Consider the following 23780-nt stretch of genomic DNA (forward strand, 5'->3'; position numbering starts at 1 on the left):
TCATCGGTACCGAGGAGTCTCGACGGGCGTCGAGCAAAGGCAATATCGTTCTCCTTTGACACATGGTACCAGGAGCTCCAGGGCGTCAAGAGAGTTGGCACCTGAGAAGCGTCGGCGCCGAGAGGATTGCTCCCCCTCGATACAGGAGGTGCCGTTGCGTCGGTCTCCTAGCAGCCCAGTACCTGCTCCTGAGCCTTCACGGATTCTGGCACCACCTGTTCAACTGACACCGCAGCCTTCAACAATGGCGGCTCTCAACGAGCGCATCCGGACCTTGTTTCCAGAACTTCTGGAGGGACTGCTACGACAGTCAGCTTTGGTGTCGGGGGTGCTTGCGCCTTCTGTACCGTCTGCTGCAGTGGTGTCTGGCCCTTCTTCTACAGTGAGGTCCCCGACCGCGGTGCCACCAGAGAGGAGACTATCTCCACCGGAGAGTCTTTCCTTTTCCTCTTTTGTCCGGGAAATGGCTACGGCTATTCCCTTCCCTGTGGAGGTTGAGGATGAGCCCAGGACTGAGATGCTCGAAGTCCTGGATAATTCTCCACTTAAAGAGGCTGTGACAGTCCCTCTGCTTAAGGTACTGAAGGAAGACCTTATGCGAAACTGGTCAGCCCTTCTGTCTGGCCCCATGGTCTCGTAGAAAGCTGAATCCCAGTATCGGATCCATGGTGAACCTGGATTGATGAGGTCTCAGTTACCCTACATTTCTATGGTGGTGGATTCCGCCCTCAAAAGAGCCAGGAGTACTAGAGACTATGCTTCAGCGCCCCCAGGCAGAGAAGCTAGGACTCTTGATTCTTTTGGGAGGAAGATGTATCAGGTCGCTATGCCAATATCCAATCATACCAGCTCTTCACGAGCGTTCACTTGCGGGACTCGATAAGGCAACTGTCTAGCTTGGTTGATGCGCTCCCTCCGGAGCAAGCTGAGCCTTTTCTCCAGGTGGTCAGGCAGCAGAAGGTGTGTCAAATTCCTGGCCAGGGGTATGTTCGACACTTTTTATGTACTAAGCATGATGTACTTAGGAACAACAAACATAGTTTGAAATGTCTATACGCGAATGCCAGGAGCCTAAGAAATAAGATGGGGGAGTTAGAATACATTGCACTAAATGAAAAATTAGATATAATAGGCATCTCTGAGACCTGGTGGAAGGAGGATAACCAGTGGGACACTGTCATACCGGGGTACAAATTATATCGTAGTGATAGGGTGAATCGGATTGGTGGAGGGGTAGCATTGTATATTAACGAGAGCCTTGAATCAAATAGATTGAAAATTCTGCAGGAAACAAAACACTCCTTGGAATCACTGTGGATTGAAATTCCATGTGCAAAGGGGAAAAGGATAGTGATAGGAGTGTACTACCGTCCGCCTGGCCAGGACGAACAGACGGATGCGGAAATGTTAAAGGAAATCAGGGACGCAAACAAACTGGGCAACACAATAATAATGGGGGATTTCAATTACCCGCATATAGACTGGGTTAATGTAACATCTGTACACGCAAGGGACATAAGATTTCTTGATGAAATCAAGGACAGCTTCATGGAACAGCTAGTTCAGGAGCCGACAAGAGAAGGAAAAATACTAGACTTAGTCCTTAGTGGTGCTCATGATCTAGTGCGGGGGGGTAACGATACGAGGGCCGCTTGATAACAGTGATCATAATATGATCGGTTTTGATATTGGCATTGAAGGAAGTGAAACTAGGAAATCAAGTACGCTAGCGTTTAACTATAGAAAAGGTGATTACGACAAAATGAGAAAAATGGTGAAAAAAAGATTGAAAGGAGCAGCTCGCAGAGTAAAAAACTTGCATCAGGCGTGGATGCTGTTTAAAAACACCATCCTGGAGGTTCAGGACAAATATATTCCACGTATTAGAAAAAAGGGAAAAAAGACTAAACGTCAGCCGGCGTGGCTAAACAGTAAGATAAAGGAAATCATTAGAGCCAAAAAACAATCCTTCAGAAAGTGGAGAAGAGAACCAACTGAAAGTAACAGGATAGATCATAAGGAATGCCAAGCCAAATGCAAAGCGGAGATAAGGAGGGCAAAAAAGGACTTTGAGAAGAAATTAGCGTTGGAAGCAAAAATACATAGTAAAAATTTTTTTAGATACATTAAAAGCAGGAAACCGGCCAAAGAGTCGGTTGGGCCGCTGGACGAAAATGGTGTTAAAGGGGCGATCAAGGAGGACAAAGCCGTAGCGGAGAAATTAAATGAATTCTTTGCTTCGGTCTTCACCGAGGAGGATTTGGGGGGGGACACCGGTGCCGGAAAGAATATTTGAAGCGGGGGAGTCAGAGAAACTAAACAAATTCTCTGTAACCTTGGAGGATGTAATGGGTCAGTTCAGCAAGCTGAAGAGTAGTAAATCACCGGGACCTGATGGTATTCATCCCAGAGTATTAATAGAACTAAAAAATGAACTTGCGGAGCTACTGTTAGAAATATGCAATCTGTCCCTAAAATCGAGTGTAATACCGGAAGACTGGAGGGTAGCCAATGTTACTCCGATTTTTAAGAAGGGTTCCAGAGGAGATCCGGGAAATTATAGACCGGTGAGTCTGACGTCGGTGCCGGGCAAGATGGTGGAGGCTATTATTAAGAATAAAATTGCAGAGCATATACAAAAACATGGACTGATGAGACAAAGTCAGCACGGATTTAGTGAAGGGAAGTCTTGCCTCACCAATCTAATGCATTTTTTTGAGGGGGTAAGCAAACATGTGGACAATGGGGAGCCAGTTGATATTGTATATCTGGATTTTCAGAAGGCGTTTGACAAAGTGCCGCACGAAAGACTCCTGAAGAAATTGCAGAGTCATGGAATCGGAGGTAGGGTACTATTATGGATTAAGAACTGGTTGAAAGATAGGAAGCAGAGAGTAGGATTGCGTGGCCAGTATTCTCAGTGGAGGAGGGTAGTTAGTGGGGTCCCGCAGGGGTCTGTGCTGGGTCCGTTGCTTTTTAATGTATTTATAAATGACCTAGAGATGGGAATAACTAGTGAGGTAATTAAATTCGCCGATGACACAAAATTATTCAGGGTCGTCAAGTCGCAGGAGGAATGTGAACGATTACAGGAGGACCTTGCGAGACTGGGAGAATGGGCGTGCAAGTGGCAGATGAAGTTCAATGTTGACAAGTGCAAAGTGATGCATGTGGGTAAGAGGAACCCGAATTATAGCTACGTCTTGCAAGGTTCCACGTTAGGAGTTACGGATCAAGAAAGGGATCTGGGTGTCGTCGTCGATGATACGCTGAAACCTTCTGATCAGTGTGCTGCTGCGGCTAGGAAAGCGAATAGAATGTTGGGTGTTATTAGGAAGGGTATGGAGTCCAGGTGTGCGGATGTTATAATGCCGTTGTATCGCTCCATGGTGCGACCGCACCTGGAGTATTGTGTTCAATACTGGTCTCCGTATCTCAAAAAAGATATAGTAGAATTGGAAAAGGTACAGCGAAGGGCGACGAAAATGATAGTGGGGATGGGACGACTTTCCTATGAAGAGAGGCTGAGAAGGCTAGGGCTTTTCAGCTTGGAGAAGAGACGGCTGAGGGGAGATATGATAGAAGTGTATAAAATAATGAGTGGAATGGATCGGGTGGATGTGAAGCGACTGTTCACGCTATCCAAAAATACTAGGACTAGAGGGCATGAGTTGAAGCTACAGTGTGGTAAATTTAAAACGAATCGGAGAAAATTTTTCTTCACCCAACGTGTAATTAGACTCTGGAATTCGTTGCCGGAGAACGTGGTACGGGCGGTTAGCTTGACGGAGTTTAAAAAGGGGTTAGATAGATTCCTAAAGGACAAGTCCATAGACCGCTATTAAATGGACTTAGAAAAATTCCGCATTTTTAGGTATAACTTGTCTGGAATGTTTTTACGTTTAGGGAGCGTGCCAGGTGCCCTTGACCTGGATTGGCCACTGTCGGTGACAGGATGCTGGGCTAGATGGACCTTTGGTCTTTCCCAGTATGGCACTACTTATGTACTTATGTACTTATATGTAGCATCCAGGATCGCTGCTCAAGGTATAGTGATGCGTAGACTCTCATGGCTGCGTGTCTCTGACCTGGATCATTCGGTCCAGCAGCGAATGGCGGATGTTCCTTGCCGGGGGGGGGGGGGGGGGGGGGACAACCTTTTTGGTGAGAAAGTAGAGGATCTTGTTGATCAGATCAAGAAGCATAATGATGCTATGGATTCTCTCTCCCACTGGGCATCCTCTGCTACTACCTCCTCATCTAGGAGGTATTTTGGGGGGGAAGAGGAGTGCTCCCTATTCCTATCCTAGGCTTAGGTACACTCCTGCTTCTCGACAGACTTCCCAGGCTCAGCCCCAGCGCGCTCATTCTCGTCAACAACGTGCATCTAAGGCCCGTGCTGCTCCCCAGCAAAAGCAAGGAACGGGCTTTTGACTGACTTCAGTTAAGCTTAGCCTCTGTAAAACGTGTCTGTGCAGGACGACTTGCCGGTTGGAGGGAGGTTGATATTTTTTCACCAAAGGTGGCCTCTCATAACCTCCAACCGGTGGGTCCTTCAAATAGTCTGGTCAGGATACACCCTCAATCTGGAATCCAAACCTCCAAATTGCCCACCTGGAGCTCATTCTTACAGTTCCCAGCAAAAACAGGTACTTGCAGAGGAAGTCTCCGCCCTTCTGAAGGCCCAAGCGGTCAAACCCGTTCCACCAGGGGAAGAAGGGCTGGGATTCTATTCCAGGTACTTCCTTGTGCAAAAGAAAACGGGGGGGGGGGGGGGGGGGAATATGTCCCATCCTAGACCTAAGGGCCCTGAACAAGTTTCTACTCCGAGAAAAGTTCAGGATGGTTTCCTTGGGCACCCTTCTTCCCATGATTCAAGAGAACGATTGGCTATGCTCTCTGGACTTAAAGGATGCTTACACACACATTTCGATACTCCCAGTTCACAGGAAGTATCTTCGATTTTGGCTAGGAACTCAGCACTTTTAGTACTGTGTACTACCCATTGGTCTGGCGTCTGCGCCCAGAGTGTTCACAAAGTGTCTAGCGGTAGTTGTAGCGTCGCTATGCAGACTGGGAGTGCATGTGTTCCCTTATCTCGACGATTGGCTGGTGAAGAGCACCTCGAAGGCAGGCGCTCTGCAGTTCATGCGAATGACTATTCAGGTGCTAGAACTACTAGGGTTCATGATCAATTACTCCCAAGTCCCATCTCACCCCAGTTCAAAAGTTGGAATTCATTGGAGCTCTGTTGCACACGAAGACAACTTGAGCTTATCTTCCCAAGGCAAGGGCAGACAACCTCCTGTCCCTGGTGTCTATAGTTTGAACGTCTCAACAGATCACGCCTCGGCAGATGTTGAGACTTCTGAGGCACATGGCCTCCATAGTTCATGTGACTCCCATGGCACGCCTACACATGAGATCGGCTGAATGGACCCTAGCTTCGCAGTGGTATCAAGCTGTGGGGAGTCTAGAGGATGTAATCCAACTGTCCAACGACTTCTGGAATTCTCTGCAGTGGTGGACGATTCAATCCATTTTGACCTTGGGACGTCCATTCCAAATTCCTCAGCCACAAAAAGTGCTGACAACGGATGCATTCCTCTAGGGGTGGGGAGCTCATGTAGATGGGCTTCATACTCAAGGAGCCTGGTCCTTTCAGGAAAAAGGTCTTCAGATCAATCTCCTGGAATTGTGAGCGATGTGCTTCATACTCAAGGAGCCTGGTCCTTTCAGGAAAAAGGTCTTCAGATCAATCTGGAATTGTGAGTGATGTGGAACGCTCTAAAGGCTTTCAGAGACCGGCTGTCCAACCAAATCATGTTGATTCAGACAATCAGGTTGCCATGCATTACACCAACAAGCAGGGGGGCACCGGAAGGGGGGCACCGGATCTTGCCCTCTGTGTCAGGAAGCCGTCCAGATGTGGCTTTGGGCTCGCCGTCACAGCATGTTTCTCCAAGCCACTTATCTGGCAGGCGTAAACAACAGTCTGGCCGACAGGCAGAGCATGATAATGCAACCTCACGAGTCGTCACTGGACATGAGTGTCACCCGCAAGATCTTCCGAGTGTGGGGCACCCCTTCGGTGGTTCTTTTTGCCACTCAGATCATTCACAAGGTCCTTCAGTTCTGTTCCAGGTTTCAGGCCCACGACAGACTAGCTTCAGATGCCTTTCTCCTGCATTGGGGAACAGGCATCCTGTATGCGTATCCTTCCATACCTCTAGTAGGGAAGACTTTGCTGAAACTCAAGCAAGACTGTGGAACCATGATTCTGATTGCTCCCTTCTGGCTGCGTCATATTTGGTTCCCTCTTCTTCTGGAGTTGTACTCCAAGGAACCGTGGAGATTGGAGTGTTTTCCAATCCTCATCACCCAGAACGAGGGGTCGCTTCTGCATCCCAGCCTCCAGTCTCTGGCTTTCACGGCCTGGATGTTGAGAGCTTAGAATTCGCCTCCTTGGGTCTTTCAGAGGGTGTCTCCCGAGTCTTGCTTGCTTCCAGGAAAGATTCCACCAAAAGGTGTTACTCTTTCAAATGGAGGAGGTTTGCCATCTGGTGTGACAGCAAGGCCCTAGATCCTCTTTCTTGTCCTACACAGACCCTGCTTGAATACCTTCTATACTTGTCAGAGTCTGGTCTCAAGACCAAGTCCGTAAGAGTTCACCTTAGTGCGATTAGTGCTTATCATCAACATGTAGAGGGTAAGTCTATCTTTGGACAGCCTTTAATTGCTCGCTTCATGAGAGGTTTGCTTTGTCAAAGCCCTCTTTCAAACCTCCACCAGTGTCATGGGGTCTTAACGTCATTCTCACTCAGCTGATGAAAGCTCCTTTTGAGCCACTGAATTCCTGCCATCTGAAGTACTTGACCTGGAAGGTCATTTTCTTGGTGGCTGTTACTTCAGCTCGTAGGGTCAGTGAGCTTCAGGCCTTGGTAGTGCATGCACCTTATATCAAGTTTCATCACAACAGAGTAGTCCTCCACACGCACCCTAAGTTCCTGCCGAAGGTGGTGTCGGAGTTCCATCTGAACCAGTCAATTGTCTTGCCAACATTCTTTCCTCATCCTCATACCTGCCCTAGCAAAAGCAGTTTTCATACCTTGGACCAAGACAGCATTGGCCTTTTACGTGGAGTGGACAAAGCCCTTCAGAAAGTCCGCCAAGTTGTTTGTTTCTTTCTATCCCAACAGGAGGGGAGTCACCATCGGAAAACGCACAATCTCCATTTGGCTAGCAGATTGCATTTCCTTCACTTATGCCCTAGCTGGGCTGACTCTACAGGGTCATGTCACGGCTCATAATGTTAGAACCATGGCTGCGTCAGTGGCTCACTTAAAGTCAGCTTCTATTGAAGAGATTTGCAAGGCTGCAACGTGGTCATCAGTCCACACATTGACATCTCACTACTGCCTTCAGCAGGATACTCGACGCGACAGTCGGTTTGGGCAGTCAGTGCTGCAGAATCTGTTTGGGATTTAGAATCCAACTCCACCCCCTAGACTCATTTTTGTTCTGTTCCAGGCTGCACTCTCAGTTAGTTCTTTTATGGTTTCAGGTCAATCTATGTTGTGTCCTCGCTGTTGAGAGGCCCAGTTGACCAATGCTCATTGTTTTGAGTGAGCCTGGTTGCTAGGGATACCCCACATGTGAGAACAAGCAGCCTGCTTGTCCTCGGAGAAAGCGAAGATACCTGTAGCAGGTATTCTCCAAGGACAGCAGGCTGATTGTTCTCACAAACCCGCCCTCCTCCCCTTTGGAGGAGTTACTAGTTTGTTCTATGCTTTTTGATTTAACTAAGAGGCAGGTGGGAAGTCGTCCACACATGCGCGGTGCACGTGATTCACATGTCAGAAGACTCTAGGCAAAAAAAAATTTTATTTTTGCTTCAAAATGTGTTCCGTTTCCTGGGCCGACGCGGACGTCGACCCACATGTGAGAACAATCAGCTTGCTGTCTTCGGAGAATACCTGCTACAGGTAAGTATCTTCGCTTTTAATGTACATCAGTGGTTCCCAAACATGTTCTAGGGGAACCCTAGCCGGTCAGGTTTTCTGGATATCCACACTGAATATGCATAAGAGAAATCTGCATTCAGTGGAAGCAAAACTGAATGCAATCTCATAAATATTATTTGCAGATATCCTGAAAACCTGACTGGCTGGGGTTCCCCCAGAGTAGATTTGGGAACCACTGATGTGCATTGAGTTTTGCATGTAGAAGGCCTGAAACTGGGGCTCAAAATGACTCAGTTCTGACCACTACTGAATTTAACAGAGAGAGCAAATCTGTGAAGACCTGCATGTGTTTGAAGAAAACAGTTAAATGCATTTTCTGTGGACGTTTTTAATCCCATTCTCCTGTACAAGTTCTCTATTGAAACAAAAAGCAAAGAGTCTAGTGTTTCAGCAATTAGAATCAACATATGTGAGGTTGAGCATTTCTTCCTTGGGGGAAATTTATAGTGAAGCAGTTAATCTGCTGATCTGATCCATTAGAACTTTAATTGAATTGTTGTTTGCTTAAATAGGGATTAACCATGTAGTTGGCCTTTATTGCCCCAGCACATTTAATACTTATAACCCTTTTATATCAAATTGTTCATCTTTATCCTCTTTTTAACTGTTTGAGGAATGCTAGAGACTGGCTGGCTTTGTCTAGGTTATGAAAATTTACCATTGCCATTTGTCCTTTGTGAATGTGATTAATTATACACACACAAAAATAAAAATGTTATTTCAGCTGAACCAGCTCTCTTCTCAGTTTTATTTTGTGATAGTGCATTGAAACCATACTTAATACCGTGCCAGTTTTCATCTGTTCCCATCTACCTTTACTGAAGAGAGAGCATTTTGCCCATGGATACGGATTGCATATTTGCCCTTATTTTAGAAGCTCTATATCTTGAAAACATTTAGACATCCATATTGCATGGACGACCAAATCCTGATTTTATAAAGTCAGGATATGGACATCTATCCTGAGAGAAAACTAACAACTTATAGCAGCAGCTTCAGAGAGCATTTTCCATCTCACAGAATACCTTCTCCATTGGTATGTAGGAGGAGCCAGCATTTTTAGCAGACTGGTCCCCCAGACATCCTTGGAGAGCAATGGGGTACCCTAAGGGGCATAGCTGTGCTCAATATAAATGCTCCCAGGTGCACATCTCACCATTGCTCCCTTATCTTGTCTGCTGAGCCCTCCAAAACCCACTACCCCCAGTTGTACACCACCACAATAGCCCTTATGGGTGAAGGCACCTATATCTGGATTTTGGGGGGCTCACTGTTTCCACTACAGTTGTAACAGGTAGGGTGAGGTATGGGCCTGGGTCCACCTGTCTACAGTGCACTGCACCCATCACTATACTATTCCGGGAACCTGCATGCTACTCTAATGAATCTGGCTATAACACCTGAGGCTGTCATAGAGGCTAGTGAGTACTATTTTTATTCACATTTTGGGGGGGTAGTAGGGTGTCAGTGACCACTAGGGGAGTATAGAGGGTCATCCCTGATTCCCTCTAGTGGTCATCTGGTCATTTAGGGCACCTTTTTGTGGCTTATTTATTAGAAAAGCAGGTCTAGGCCAAAACGTTGAAGTTTTCACCCTAGACATTTTGGTTTGTTCCATTATAGCTGTAAAACATCCAAGTGTTAGGCATGCCCTAAGCCTACCCTAATCCCGCCTTTGAAACACCCCCGACACACACTGTGCCCCCCTTGTGATTTAGATGCACTGTAGATGAAATGCATAGGTGTCTGCAAAACAGGTTTTGAAAATACCGATTTGGACGTTTTGAGAAGAAATTTGTCCAGATGGTGCTTTATGACACTCTTTGGATGTTTTTCTCTTTTGAAAATGAACCCCCCATAGTAATGTAGTAGATCACGGCAGATAAAGTTATTTAAGTGGGTGAGTGCAACACCCCCTGAGTACTGGCACTGGTGTAACCGGTTAATGTTGATGGAACATAATGGGGCACATACATGTCCCATGCGTAAAAAGTGTTTCTTTCAGTCTGGGAGCCCTGTATTCAGGCCCTATCTCCATGTGCTCGTATTCTGGTGGATAGGTGTATTTTCTGGGATGGTGCTTTTTTGTTTTTTGGGGGAGGGAAGGGCTCCTTTCTTGGGTAGGATGGATGGCTTACTCATTGGTCTCATGCTGTGATGCATTTTCTTTTCATTCTGTTTCTTTGTATCTAAATCGTATTACTTCTTGGAGGCAGAAGACTATAAGAACCCAAGCCTTTTGCCTGATATTGTTTTCTGATTATTAGAAGATTTTGCGTAATGTTTACGATCCTCTAATTGATATAACATATTCTTCTTTTGTTGACATGCTTGTTTGTTTTGCTGATGGTTTGTTCGGTTTGTTGTTCTGTTTCCAATAAAAAGATTCAGATATAAATTGTAACTGTTAAAAATTTAATGCGACCTGTGCTTGACAGCCAAAAAAGATGGTGTGTATAAACATTACTTATCAATCTCAGTGCCAGAATTACTTAATCTATTTCTTAAAATTAACTAATAAATGGTGATCTTGGTCGATGCTGAAAATGCATTTGACTGAGTAGAGTGAGACATTATGTTGCATGTTCTGAAAGTAGTGAGAATAAGAGAAGAATGCACAGCTTGGGTGAAGACTGTACATCTGGAGCCACAAGCATAATAACGGTAAATGGAGTCTATTTAGATGTTTTCAGACTGGAGTATGAGAGTAGACAAGGATGCCCAATGTCACAATTATTATTCGTCTTGGTGATTGAACCATTGGCAACGTATGTGAGGCACGATTGCTGCATTAAAGCTTTTCAAGTGGGACAAGTGTTGTTTGCAGATCATCTCTGCAAGAAATTCACAATTACAGTAGAGTTTCAGGTTAAAAAATAATTTGGGGAAGTTGGAAGCATCAAGTGAAATAAGTGAATGGGGTGGGCAACCTGGAAAATACAATCAGGGGATCATTCCCCTTTGTTGGGGTCTGCATAATTGCAGATTGTTGGGGGGTGGGATTTGATATACCGCTTACAATCAAAGCGGTTTACATATTTTATACAGGTACTTATTTTGTACCAGGGCAATGGAGGGTTTCAACTCTTTAAATTAAATTATGGGCCATTGACTAAGGCGATCAACAATAACTGATAAATGGAAACGTTTAAACGTATCGTGCTTGGGACAGATAGCATCAGTGAAAATGAATGTTTTACCTGGACTTCTATATTTCTTTATAACTCTACTGATAGAACTACCAAACAATGCAATCAAAGGACTGCAAAGGAAAGTATTTATTTGGAGGAAAAGGGTAGCAGAAAGACATATTCAGCGAAGGAAGCGGATGGTTTGGGAGGTCCATGTCTAAAATCATATTTGGTAGCTGCTCAGTTGTGAGTTATGTGTGACTGGAGGACAAAAGGTGAGGTGAAACAGCGGATGATGACAAAGCAGACTAGATTAAGAGGTAACAATATTCTGAAATTCTTATTCCATCTATATGATTTTCGTTGTAATATAATGTAAGCCACATTGAGCCTGCAAATAGGTGGGAAAATGTGGGATACAAATGCAGCAAATAAATAAAATAAATAAGTCCATTGTTTATTGATTTGGTGTCAAAATTAAAATTCATCATTATTTCTGTCTTAGAATTTGCTATTCAGATATTTGTGTTATTTGTGCTGTTCTTAATTTATTATCTAACTCACTGGGGAAAGCTCTGCTACAGTGTTTGTGGTCCATTAGGAATTATCCAGATAAGCACCAAAATGACCCATTCCAGTCTGGCCCACAGGGTGTTCAGCGTTGTAACGTCTACTGTTGCAGATTTATATATTTATTGATGACATTTATATCCCACATTGTCCCAGCAACCTGAGTTTAATGTGGCTAACAATACAGTGAAATCATATCATAGAAAACACAAAGTGAACATACTACTAGATATAATACATAGTACATTGCAATAGAAAGAGAAAGTAAAAAAAAAAAAAACAACAACATAGAACAATGAAAAGAAAGATTCAGTAACCAAAAATTGACTAGGCAAGGAGATCAATATCCACACCTAAAAATTTCCCAGAGAGGAAAGTTTTTAACATTTTACAGAATATCATGTAATCACACTGACCCCCATCTGACTTCAGCAATGAGTTCCAACATTTCATGCCCTAATAAGCAAATCCCGCTGCAAGAACTGATTTGTAAACAATTTTTTTTACAACTTGGATAGTGAAGCACTAGATAATCTCTAGGCCCAAGAACAGCATTACATGGTGGAAGATCAACAAGCGATAACATATAGCCAGGGGCCATACCATACAATATTTGGTAGATGTGCACAAAGTTTAAAAGTAACCTTTACTTTCATTGGAACGGGAAAGGGACTGGGACCTGATATATACCACCTTTCTGTGGGTTTTGCAATTATATTCAAAGTAGTTTATATAGTATGTATAGGTACTTATTTGCACCTGGGGCAATGGAGGGTTAATTGACTTCCCCAAAGTCACAAGGAGCTGCAGAGGGAATTGAATCCAACTCCCCAGGATCATAGTTCACTTCACTAACCACTAGGCTACTCCTCCACTAGCAACATTCCATGTGGAAACTCACCTCTCCGTGCTTTTTGCAACAACATTCAAAACAGTTTACATAGTGTATACAGGTTCTTACTTGTACCTGGGGCAATGGAGGATTAAGTGACTCATCCAGAGTCACAAGGAGCTGCAGTGGGATCAAACCCAGATCCCAAGGATCAGTATCCACTGCACTAACCACTAGGCCACTCCTCCAGCCAATGAAGCTTAGATAGCAGCGGAGATTTATTTTTAATTTTATTTATTTGTTTATTGGAACTTATTAATCGCCTTTATGAAGAGATTCACCCGGTGTACAGCAGGTACAGTTTAATAGCAATAACAATAGTAAAAATGTCTGTCAGTTGGGGAGAGTGGTTTGGGAAAGGCAGGGCCTAACATGGCCGTTTTCATAAGACTTTTACCATATACAAAGAATAATAAAGAAATATTTTGAAAGTAAGGAGCCAGCATTCTTTATTCTTAAAATAATGGGGGGGGGGGGGGGGGGGGGAATGCTATGGGCAACTGCCAGTAAGTATATAGCATTTTCATCCCACTTTTCTAAACCATTCCTGTTTGTTTTCTGTTCATTGGCCATCGTTTAACAGTCAGAATTCAGGTTCTGGTTGCATTTGTCACTTTTCAGAACAGTGGCTTTTGATGATAGGTTTTAAATTAGTACTAGCAAATGAGCACTTTCCAGGGAAATAACCACATTTTCTGTATTGTCAGTAAAATAGTGATGCCCTTTTAGAGTTCTCCATATGTATTTTGCAGATACATAAATCTAATTTAGCTCTCCATCTGGCTAAGCTTCAGTTCAATAAAAAAAAATGGAAGCAATAAAACAGTGATTATGAGATCAAGGGTCAAAAAAGTCTCAGCACTAAATGATGGCAGAGGGGAAAGATAATCGTTTTGGGAGTACACAAGTCAATAAAATTGCAGCAAACTTAATTAAGGGACTTTGCCAGAGTTCAGCAGAGGTAGACATCTCGCCTCAGCATTTGCTTGTAGCATAGATTGGAGACATGCTGAAAACTAATGAGTTCTCAGCGTGCTATTTACGCCAGCCTCAGGAAAACTTGTTAGCGGGATCCTCAGTCTGCCTCGTTCTGGTCAAGGCCCGTATGGAAGATGCTGTCAGAATGCAAACATCTTCCTTTCTTCCTAAGAAGGATGTATTGCATTTAACAAGAGCGAGCCTCTTAAGTGAATTTTTTTTTTCTAAATCAGAATAGAACCGTTTTGTCCTCTCTTAACAGAATACATAATGGTATTTGTTTAAATCTGCTTTTTAAAAAAAGCAAACGATAAGTCAAGCTGAAGTCAGAGCGAAGCAAGCCATTATGCAGTCGATGGCACTTCGATTTAATTTTTTGCATTGATATTCATACATTTAAAATCTAATGGTGTCTGTTGGCAGTTATCGTTGTGACTCTGATTTGCAGAATTTAAAAAGTTGAAGAATGGGATTATTGTTTTCCTTCAGAGCAATGACTAGCTATTTTTTTTTTTTTTTCAAAACACTAGCTAACTTATTTCTTAGCTGCACAGCGCATGTTCTTATGTCCAGATTGCCGCCGCCTTAATTTTAATTAGCGGGGATGGGATGACTTCCCTATGAAGAAAGACTAAGGAGGCTAGGGCTTTTCAGCTTGGAGAAGAGACGGCTGAGGGGAGACATGATAGAGGTATATAAAATAATGAGTGGAGTGGAACAGGTGGATGTGAAGCGTCTGTTCACGCTTTCCAAAAATACTAGGACTAGGGGGCATGCGATTAAACTACAGTGTAGTAAATTTAAAACAAATCGGAGAAAATGTTTCTTCACCCAACATGTAATTAAACTCTGGAATTCATTGCCGGAAAATGTGGTGAAGGCGGTTAGCTTAGCAGAGTTTAAAAAGGGATTGGACGGTTTCCTAAAGGACAAGTCCATAAACTGCTACTAAACGGACTTGGAAAAATCCAAAATCCCAGGAATAACATGTATAGAATGTACGTTTGGGAAGCTTGCCAGGTGCCCTTGGCCTGGATTGGCCGCTGTCGTGGACAAGATGCTGGGCTCGATGGACCCTTGGTCTTTTCCCAGTATGGCATTACTTATGTACTTATATGTACTCAGAGCCACTCGTGGTGCCAGCCCCTTTCAGAGCTGCTACCTCTGACTCCCCTTCAGAGTAGAGAGTTGCACGGGGACGGGACGGAAATGTTAACCATCCCCGCTGAATTCTTACTATCCCCACCCATCCCCACTGGGATCTTACCCATCCCTGCAAGAATTTAACCCATCCCCACACGTCCCCGCAAGAATTGAACCTGTTCCCACTCAGTCCCGCAAGAATGTAATGGTACATTTAAAAAAATGCTGGTCGTCTCTCTGTCTCTAGGTTCAAGCCGCAGCACTGCAGGCAAGGAAGGAAGAAAAGTTGGAACACTCTGGTGCACACATGTAAGACTTGTCTCTGATTCACTGGCACTTTGAGCTAAGAGGTCGCCACATGTACGTGCCAATAGGTCAGGCGACATCTGATGCTCGTGCCTGTGTCAGAGCTGAGGTCTGTTCATCAGCCCGGGAGCAGAGAGGATTAATAGTAACATAGTAAATGATAGCAGATAGAAACCTGAACGGTCAATCCAGTCTGCCCAATAGTCCCCCTGTAACCCATCCAGTTTAGTTCTTTCCAGTCATGGCCTCGCAGCTTTAATACTAAGCTGCTTACTTGGCTTTTGTCTGAATGTCTTATCTGTCTATGCTGATTTGATTGTAAGCTTCAGGGAGCTGTAAGGGGTGTCTAATGGGTTTTCTCAATAATACTGAAGAATTAAAAAAAAAAAAAAAGAGATTTGAATGCCTGGTCTGAGCGATGGATGCACCTACTGAGCAGGGGACAGTGGAGACCGAAAGTTTGTGCTGTGATTGTGTCCGAACTCTTTAACAACTGTGCTTGCATTGAACTAAAAGTAGAGAGGTAGTGTGGGTATAAATATTTATTTATTTATTTACCACCTTTTTGAAGGAATTCACTCAAGGCAGTGTAGAATACGAATAAATCAAACATGAACAACAGACAATTACAGCAGTAAAAACATTCAAATAACAATACAAAGTATGACGTAGTATACTACTTACAATGCCAACACAATACGTAATAGAACATTAAAATAGACAGTGTAGGGTGTAATCAAAGATGGAACATATAGGGCCCCGTTTACTAAGCCTTATTATAGGCACGTTAGTATTTTTAATGGGTGTTAACTATGTACACGCCTTAACCGTGTATGCGCCTACAATATCCTTATAGGCGCCTACACAGTGTGCGCGCTAATTGTAGGCGCGTTAAAAATGCTGACGCCTTAGTAAACAGGGCCCATGAATAGGTAAGAGAGTAAGAGGAGTTAGAAAATAAGGTGACTAAAGAAAGTTGCACATGAGGTTATAGAGATGGTTAAATATTATCTCAGCTAGGGTAAGCATGAATAAACAGGTATGTTTTCTACCTAAATCGTGTGTATAATTATACATTGAAAAGAAATAGAAAATTATAAAAACTGAGAATCAAATGATATTTAAAAAAAAAACAGACCAAGAGACCAATATTTTAAAACAAAGTACTGTTGCTTAAATCTTTAATGCATTTGATTTATTATTGGAAACTTGGTCCTAAATTAGGGCTGCAAAAGAGATGTGGAATAAGTCACACAGAGTTGGAATAAATTAGATGATAATTGTTCTAGCCGCATAGCATGGTATCAAACTTGATTGTTGTGGTGACATTGCTATTAGAGGAAAAACAGTGTTACCGTTGCTGCCGTGTAGAAACCATTATAAAATAATTCTTCATGCTCCATATCATTAAGAGTCTAGTCTGCCTTGTGGTCTGAATGCTGGCAGTGTATTCACATGGAAAAGTCTCGATCAGCACACTGCCTATTTCAGCAATTTTCGTCAAATATAGCCCCAGTATGCAACCATGTGGAAAGTTTCAGTCAGTCCTCCAAAGTATGCGTATTTTTAAAGGTTTTCAGTTTAATTCCGTTTGTACAGGTATTTAGGGTCCAATTCAAATCCAGATTTCACACCCCTCAAGATGCTTTAGCTCCTAATTAACTGATCTGGTTGGCTAGGTTATGATTTTGCTGCAGATGCCAACGCTTTTTATATTTGAACATTTATGTTTGTACAAACCCTTGTTGCTTGATTTACCCATCAGAAAAATATTTAACAGTTTTTCCATATTAAAAGGAATCCACAGCCTAGACTGACTGAAAAAGAAATACAGCACAGAGACTGTGTAGATCTCAAAGAAATGTCTGTCCGCCTTACTCAGGCTTTTAGACCAGTCTCTACTACAAATAAGCTAACCCATTCTTAACTTTGCCTCCCCCAGACCCCACAAGCCTCAATCATGAATATACAAACCCGGAGACTTGGGGATGACCTAATAAATGAATGGAAGGCAACCGAATTTCTAAAGTCATCTTTTATTCAATTAAAAGGTAATCTATCTCCACCCTTTAAGAATCAGAGAACTCGACATGGGCCATGGTTTGACGCTATTGTCTGCAGCCAGGATATGGAAGCATTAAGAGGCTGTTGGTTCTCAAGGACACAAAAGTTTGCATCTGCCTCTCCGGTTCTCAAGGACACAAAAGTTTGCATCTGCCTCTCCGGAATAAGCCGAAGGTAAAAGTGTTTTGTAAATAACCTGAAAAGACACCAAGGAGACTAAAGCTGTTGCTCTGCTCATCTCTTTTGCAGGTTGTTTACAAAACACTTTTACATTTGGCTTATTCCAGAGAGAGAAATGCAAACTTTTGTGCCCTTGAGAACCAGCAGCCTCCTAATGTTTGCATATTGCTGGTTATTCTCAGATTTTATGAACTCCTGATTTAGGCAATAGAACCAAAATATGGCCCATGTCACATCTTCTGATTCTTAAGGAGTGGAGATTGATCATCCTTTTAGTTGAATAAAGGACAACTTCAGAAATCTGGATGTCTTCCATTCCTTCATTTGTTTGGTCATCCACACTTCTGGTTCTCTGCTACATAACATTGGGGGGAGGTGGGGTCTTCTTTTTGTTTTCAGTCATGGATGTAACATGGTTACGCATTAAGGACCCTGCATGCTAAAATTAACACGCGCTAAAGGCTAGAGACACCTACTGTATATAGTTTGGCTTAGTAAACAGGGCCCTATGCCAGCTTGGTAACAGTTTTGGTGAATGCAAGGCTTGATTACATTTGAGCATATATGTGATGGAGTTGGCAACTTCTTCAGTAAAAACATTTGGTAACACCTTTTGTCCATATTTCTTTTTTCAAAACAGTCACGAAGTAAGACACCTGGATTTTCACCCAAAAGAACAAGTTCCTAAACAGTTTGGTTTTTTTTAATGTTCTTTTTTTGTGACAGTAATGACGGTGTTTGATGTTTTGAAAATTCTGCTTAGGGACTGTGTTATATATTTCTACAGTCATTAGTGGAATTTTTTTCCATCCTTTTACACCGAGTACAAGCTTCTTTTTTTTTTTTTTTTTTTTTCCTATTATTATTTATTTATTTGACTTGCTGTGTAAGTAGTATGAAACCTGCTTGAGCTGCCACAAATATGTTGTACTTGCTACTGGTGGTTGACTGCTAAGAAGCATCTCATGTTTCCCATCCCCCTCTCCTCAAGTAAATAAATAGCCTTCATTTTGGGGGGAGTTTCTGGTATTCTCTGCCAGTAGTTCCTCTTTTTTTGCCAGCTTAATCCCAAAATCATACTGCTTTACACCTGTAGAGGTAGACGGCATGGAAAATACTTTTTTGCATTAACAGATGAAGAAGAAAATAAATGTCCATTTAACATGAAAGCACCTATTTTAGCTATGACATGAAATCACTGACATTTGGCTATTTAGTTCACTTTTAAGAGTGAATAAAAAAAGTGCCCAGTTGTCCATTTTAATCCGCATGATAATTGAATGCTGCTTTTTTTTTTAGTTAAATACAGCGCTGCGTATGCCTTGTAGCGCTATAGAAATGCTAAATAGTAGTAGTAGTAGTAGTCTTACCTATAAAGCTTAATAAAGGGGGGGGGGGGCAATATTCAGATCAATTTAATGCCCTTTAACTAAAGTGAGCTAGAATCTGGGCTTAACGCATTGTAACTCAGTATTTTACCACAAGAGCTAATCTCGGATTTAATGCTGCACCTTTTGGGGGGCGTTCCCTCTATTGTTTATTGCAGGTCATGTTTTAATGTTACCATCAGCGTGCAGTAGAGAATGACATGGGGATGTGGACCCAAAGTAGGCACAGAGATGGAGACAAAGCCTGCGAGGACGGGTACAAAAGTTGTCCCCGTGTCATTCTCTACTTTGAGGGCTGTTAATGAATTGGACAGTTACTTATGTTCGAGTGATGCTGACGGCAATGTTAAATGTTTTGGGAAAAACAAGCAAAAGTTCTGGCCACAACTGGCAGAATTTGCACAGGGGATCCTGTGCATTCCTGCTACCAACATATCTTCTGAGAAGACATTTTCTATTGCAGGAAGGGACTGTAGAAGAGAAGATGGGAGAGCTAGATTGAATCCTGTGATTGTTGATGACTTATTCACCCACAGATTTAAAAAATCATAACAGACCTTCGTAGGGCATATTTCTCCTCCGCTAGGGCATACAGTACGGGTTGTTGTACCCTGGACATTTTAATAGGGTGGATTAGGGTTTCTTGGGGTAGTAGAAATCAGCTGATGTTGGGAATGGAAGGGCAGAGGATGATGGTGGGGGTTATTATAATTGCTCATTGTTATTATTTTTTGTTTGTGATTTATTAAAAAAAAACTTGCACAGAATATTCTTTTTTTTATACTTTAATAAAAAGATTTAAATATAAAGTCATAAGTATTTCTGGCTTCTGCAGATGAGGAAAAGAGCCTGCGGGGACTGGGCAGGTTTGGGGACAGGGTCAAACTTTGTCCCTGTGTCATTCTCTAGCACGCAGTACCTGCAGAGAGTTAACATGAGAGCATTTGCCACCTGTTCTCACATTAACTGTGTGTTAGCCAGTTATCCTCAGATTCTGTACATGGCATTCAAAGTTGTGTGCACATGTTTGAGTGCATGCCCAATTTGTCCATGCAATTTGAGTAATGAGCCTATTAGCACCAATAATTGGATGCTAACAATTGGCATTAATTGGGAACAATTTGGATTTGTACACACATCTTGCTGTTATTTTATAAAGATGTGTGTGCAAATCGTTTAGTGCATAATTGATAAGGGGACATGAGAGGAGAATGGACAGGTCAGGGGCATTCACTAAAGTTGCACACAATATTGTAGAATTCGAGGGATCTGCATCTAATTTATGTGTGAGGATTTACACCAAGTTTCAGTAAATTTAAGTCCTCATGCCTAAAACTGGGCGAGGATCCCAACGCCACATGGTATTCTATAAACCAGCATGTCTCAAACTATGTGCTGTGATACCCTTGTGCACCGCAGCGAACTCTCAGGGGTGCCATGATGCATCTTGACCTCCCTCCTGCCACCCACAATCCAGCATCGCTCCCTCCTTTCCCCTCCCACAGGTCCGGAATTGCCGCTTCCTGCTTCTTCCCCTGACGCTGCTGCAGTGCTTGCAACGTACATTTTCGAGCCATCTGCAATTCACACAGGCACTGCAGGGACTTCCCTCTGCCACATCCGGCCCTCACAACAGGAAGTTGCATCAGAGAGGGCCAGACACAGGAGCCTGGGGGAGGCCCCAGAGTGCCTGCCTGTGTGAATCGCGGATGACCCAAAAATTTAAGTTGCAGGAAGGAAGTTAGCTAGAATGCTGGATTTGGGGCAGAGGTGTACTGGAATTATGGGAGGAGAGGGGCTGCAGAGAAAGGGAGACCCATGTGGCTGAGGGGAGGGTGCAGAAACCCAAGTGGCCAGGGAGGAGTCCTGCGAAAAATTGCTCGGACATTAAGGGTGCCATGAGCTGAAAATGTTTGGGAACCCTTGCTATAAACAGTTGGCTACGTTCTCCATGGGATTTCTTTCGGTTCTTCCTTTTTATTTCTATAAACAGTGCCTAACTTGTAATACCATGTGCAGAACAGCGCTCAAAGCGCATTTTTTAGCACCCACATTTGGACGCCATTTGCTAAACCTAGTCCTTAGTGTGTGCCATGAGTATAATACACTATCTGGTGTTACATTCCTCACCTGATTCCAGGCCTCCGCGTCTGATTCACCGGCGAGGTGCGGTCCGGCAGAGCTAGCCGGCTTTTTGATGTTTCTCCAGGATGGGTCGGTTTCAGTTTCCCAAGTCTGGCAGCCGTCATCCGGCTTAGAGCACGGGCAGCAGCCATCTTGGCTAGCTCAGGAGAGGGCGGCCATCTTGTATAAACGAGATCAGGAAGGAACTCCATATTTGATCTTGGGAGGATCTCCTATGGGGGCAGCCATGTTGGCTTCACCTGAGTTTGGTTTGCTCAGATTTCTTCACTATTTAAAGCACTGCCTCCAGGCCTTCATTGCTTCGGCCTCATTTGTTCTGAGGAGTTGCTGTCGGAGTGCTGTTCACCGACTTCCTTCTGTTCCTGTTTTTCCTGTGTACCAGACCTTGGCTAGTTATCTCGGATTTCGCTTGTTTGCTGCCTGCCTTGACTCTGGACTGATTTGACTATTTCTTTGCCTGTTGGAGTACTGGTTCTGGACTGTGTCTGTTTCCTGCTATTCTGGTCAGCGGCTGTGCAACCCCGCCAGTTCCTGAAGTCCTGGTGGCCGCCTGCAGCTTGGGGGCTCAACTCCCAGTGAACGGTGGTCGCTTCCCAGGTGAAGCTAGGGGTTGTTTGGCTGCCTGACCGAGTGCGGTGTCACTCCATCTCTGCCGTGCTCAGTCGGGGCACAGGGGCTCACCACTACCGGGTCATAACATCTGGCTAATGCCTTCCACACCCATGTCACACCCCCTAACAGAAAATTGCTGAAAAATTCAGCAGCGTGGGGTTTAATGCTTGGAAACAGGAAAACTACTGCAAAACCCCTTCACGCAGTTGCATGGTAGCCTCCTTCCTGACATTAAAGGCTATCCCCTGGATTCTTTCTAGTGCAACCGAAAGTTATATGCACAAATCCAGTTGTATTCTGGATTTGCATGCACAATTGAATTACTTAACCAGCCAATCAGTGGCGAAAATTACCACTTAAGCAATTATTGATACTAATTGGCATTAATTAGAATTTCCACGCAGAGCTTGCTAGGCGTATTCTGTAAAGCGTTGTACATAAAGTGTTGCCATAAAGGGTGTGTGGAATGGACAGACCGTGGGCGTTCCAAAAATCTATAGAATACACCTGCTCTATGCGTAACTTAGGCGCCAGTATTTACACCAAGTTTTACTTGACATAAATGGATGCGCCTAGAGTTAGGTGCAGGCATGGCCTTCTAGGTGTTTTCCATAAACTGGCTAGGTATAGTCTATAAACTTTGCCTAAATGTACGTGAGGTTTACAGAATGCACCTAGGCGGAAATATTTTCAGTACCGATTTTTCAGGCACCATATATAGAATCTAGTCCTTAATGTCCTTTAGTAAAAGGGCCTTAAATCATTCTGGCTGGCTCAAACACTAATATTTAGTGGCACTTACTAGAGTGTGCCACTGAATATATCCTCTGGCTACCACAGCACTCTCCAGTTGAGTCGGGGCAAACACAGATGTTATCCCAGCACTACTGATGTTTGATACCAGTGCTTAAATGACTAACTGGGCAAGTAGGACTGCATAAAAACTTAGTTATCCGGGTTCTGGCCCTGAAGATCGGCTGGACCCAGCTAGCTTCCAGTGGTTGGAAACTTCCAGATATTCAGTACCAGTAGCAATGAATTTCTAGATTCAACAATGGTGGTCTGTGTTAAAAAAAAAATATTGTCCTCCCCCCCCATGATTTTTGGCAACCAGGTCATAAATATGTGCAAAGATTCTTGTTTTGATATTTTTATGAGAGGGGGAGGAAAATATTGGAGTGCATGCATTGCTTCTAACTCAGTTGGAACCATCACTGGGATCTGGTGCCATGAGCCTTCATTTGCAGCTACCTCAGGGATTTCCCCTGTTTTAGGTTCCTCCTTCAGTTTACTTTAGTCCAGCCATTGCAGCGAGAATCCTTGGCCAGACCACATACCCCTGGGCTCCTTCCAGACACCTGCAGTCTGAACCCCAAATCCAACCATTTAGATATCACCATTCTGCAATGGTTGGGGACTGCGAACATCGCTCTGATACATGAATTATACTTGGAATGATTTTAAGGGTTAAATATGTATTTTTCTCTTTTCTATCATTAACATGAATATTTATCAACATGTAATATTGTTTTACAAACTGCTGTACTTGTTATGGTGAATTACTAATATATTTTTATTTTTTTCTCAGCCATGTGACACAAACAACATCTTGGATCCATCCTGTAACTAGGGCATTGAGCATGTCCTCTTCTGAGGAGAACGGAGAGGACCCAGAAGAGCCTCCTGAGCCCTAGAACCAAGGTGGTCTTGGAGAACATTTAGAGAACATTCCATTTCTATTCTTTATTATACTCTAATCAACTCTAGACAGAGAGGGTATTTCACTATACAGTGCTATTCTGCAGTGTCTGGATGCACACCTTCATAATGCTCTGCATCCCTCCCGAAGTAATTAAAACATTTTCTGATTTAACCCCTTTTCCCATTTCACACAGCTAGCTGCATTGCCAGCATGCTGATTAACTCCCTTTTTTAACATAAGAATAGCCATATTGGGTCAGACCAATGGTCCATCTAGCCCAATATCCTGCTTTCAACAGTGGCCAATCCAGGTGACAAGTACCTGGCAGAATCCCAAAGAGTAGCAACATTCAATGCTACTAATCCCAGGGCAAGCAGTGGCTTCCCCTATGTCTGTATTAATAAAGGTTTGCAAATGCCCTGAAAAAGACAGGTACAAATCAAGGTAAGGTATACACAAAAAGTGGCACATATGAGTTATCTTGTTGGGCAGACTGGATGGACCGTGCAGGTCTTTTTCTGCCGTCATCTACTATATGTAAATGTTGAAATTTGCTTAATTTTTATTAGTTTTATAAATATATCGCCCTACAAGATGCTCAAGGAGACATTAGGGGCTTCATTTCATTAATATGTTTCCCCATAA

General features: G+C 43.4%; 1 protein-coding gene across 1 annotated transcript in view; it reads left to right on the forward strand.

Moving 5' to 3' along the window:
• Positions 1-23431, forward strand: part of STXBP4 (syntaxin binding protein 4) — a 192091-nt gene extending 168660 nt beyond the window's left edge. Inside the window, 1 exon segment of the mRNA XM_030206863.1 lies at positions 23022-23431. Coding sequence (XP_030062723.1) covers positions 23022-23127 — 106 coding nt within the window. The 3' untranslated portion in view covers positions 23128-23431.
• The last annotated feature ends 349 nt before the right edge of the window (positions 23432-23780 follow it).

This window comes from Microcaecilia unicolor, chromosome 6 (assembly GCF_901765095.1).
Source record: "Microcaecilia unicolor chromosome 6, aMicUni1.1, whole genome shotgun sequence".
In the NCBI taxonomy this organism is placed as follows: domain Eukaryota; kingdom Metazoa; phylum Chordata; class Amphibia; order Gymnophiona; family Siphonopidae; genus Microcaecilia; species Microcaecilia unicolor.